Raw genomic sequence first — 2,283 nt, forward strand, 5'->3', positions numbered from 1 at the left:
CTTACACACTTTCATCCATTTTATTTGCGTAGCGTGAGATAGTAAAAATTTTTGATTATTTTTCTAGCATTTATTACACTCGTCGAGTCTGCCTTTTGTTTTCATTGGGTACTGAATGTGAAACAGCGAAATGATATAAAAATTGCCATAAAAATAAATCATACTTTAAGTGAATTTGCCAGCAGCTACTTGAAACTTCGTTTTATGCTATTATTGAGCCACCACCAGTTACATTAAAGCAAATGTGAAAATAATTTTCTAAAATCATACAAAAAAAAAAAAATAATAATAATAATAATAATAAAAATAAAATGCTCAGATGCATTGCAAATAAAGGGGGGAGGGGGAAGGGGAAGTATTACGCTTTTCCAAAAAGCCAATTATTTTGTAAGAATGTTTCCCCAAGAGTTCTCTTCTTCTTGTTGCAATATATACTCAAAAGATTAATTAACATAAACAAGAGAGAAGTTCACTTAATTTTTGTGAATTCAAAACTAGAGTTTTGCTGCTTTTGCTTAACAAAAAATAAGTGAATAAAAAGTACAGCGCAGTTTAATCTCGGAATAAAAGGTCTGTGTAGTGTGTTTAAGGAATAAATTCAAAATGTATGAAAATAATTTAAATTAAATCTTAATGTTTCTGAAATTAATTTATTTATCTCTTTTTTCCTTTATATGTTTCTTTACTATGACTGCAAAAGAAACGAAGCGACGTTACGAAGAAATATTCAATTTAATAAATCTTTACCGTAGATCGGTATGTAAGCGAAATTGCTGGCCGTTGAAAAATTGTAGGCATTCACGTCAAATTCATTCAAATAAAAAGCACCGAGGTAGGCAGTGTCTTTCGCATCCGTCGATTTTCGATATAAAACTCCTGCATCTTTTATATGCACTGGACCATCAAACGCCACTACATAGTAACGCACGCGCCAACCGTTACTATTAGCTGACGCCAGGTCATCGCAGGATAAAGATATCGGTATTTCTGGACATGCAACAGAATCTTTCAATAATTCTTCATTTTCTTTGGCCTTAAACGGCGATACATAGCACCTGCCCTTGTACAAGCTGAACGTATCATAATAGTCACCGAGGAATAGATAACAATCATGTGCATTGTTGTCTGTGCAGAAACGTAAAATGCAATCGAATTCACCATCGCGCTCCTGCAATTTGTATGCATACGCACACACTAAGCCATTGTATTGTAATTTAAAATCGGTAGCAAACAAACGAAAAGTTCTGTCATGCTGTTCTATACGTAAACATGAGCCGCCATTGAAAGCATCCTCATAGCAACGGGTGGCCAATTCATGTAACGGCACTGATGGCTGCAACGATTGACGTGACAAATTAAAGAAAGGAGTTTCATTTAAAATCTCAATTTTTCCCCGCACGTACACTTGTCTACCCGAACCTAAACAGAAATCCGTATAGAAGGGTAGATAATGATAGGGATATGTGGCCAAATGCTCCCATAGCGACCACCAGAATTTCTCGTTGCGTTGCAAGAATGCTTCATTGACATCATTACGACCTGTAATGTGTTTAATGTCGTAACCGTATTGCTGTAACGTTTCATAGGTCCAGGCTGGCGCAAATATACCAACTGAGAAACATTGTTTAGCTATGCGTGCCAAGGTTTGTTTACTATGAAATTTAGCAATTTGTCCGCGGCCAAAAATATCAATGCCAAAGAATATAGTTTGGCAGGCAGCCCGCTCCCGTTCACATAATGTACGCGTCACCTCGAGACTTTTATCGGTCCATGAATAGTTGATAAGCATGCCATGCGATGACTTTAAGAAACGCACATTCTTGGCGTTGAGCTCATTCTGCCACAACAATTGTCCTGTTTCTATAATACTATCATACCATAATACAATGCCATGTGAAATTTGATCTTCAATAGCCAAATGCAATCTATCGAGAAAATAACTGTAAAGAGGTACAAAAGTAACACACATAAGAATCTATAAAATGAACAAAAAACATTAATTTTCTTCTTTTACTAACTCTTTCAATAATAATATAAAAACTTATTCAAAGTAAGTAGAAAAATTATATCCGCCTCAGGGTCAAGCCAGGATACCTGAGGCAACAATTCATAATTGCCGCAAAGTTTTCCATGAAATCTGCATGCAGTAGTAGTGCCGGCATTAGGCACATATTTACATTCCATTTCAGACAGTCTTAGGTCACTATTCAAACCATATTTTGCAGAGATGCCTGCAATTTTCAAAGCAAAGCATATCTTTGTGTAAGGCAATGTTACTTACTA

The 2,283-nt window shown here is 35.7% G+C and overlaps 1 protein-coding gene across 1 annotated transcript; it reads right to left on the reverse strand.

Annotated features, from left to right (window-relative positions):
• Positions 1–479: 479 nt before the first annotated feature.
• LOC119644101 (cytosolic endo-beta-N-acetylglucosaminidase-like) lies at positions 480–1,996 on the reverse strand. Its single transcript, XM_038043628.1, has one exon. The coding sequence runs from the start codon at positions 1,967–1,969 to the stop codon at positions 728–730; it is 1,242 nt and encodes a 413-aa protein (XP_037899556.1). The 5' UTR covers positions 1,970–1,996; the 3' UTR covers positions 480–727.
• Between the last annotated feature and the right edge of the window lie 287 nt (positions 1,997–2,283).

Source organism: Glossina fuscipes, unplaced genomic scaffold (genome assembly GCF_014805625.2).
Source record: "Glossina fuscipes isolate IAEA_lab_2018 unplaced genomic scaffold, Yale_Gfus_2 89520, whole genome shotgun sequence".
NCBI lineage: Eukaryota > Metazoa > Arthropoda > Insecta > Diptera > Glossinidae > Glossina > Glossina fuscipes.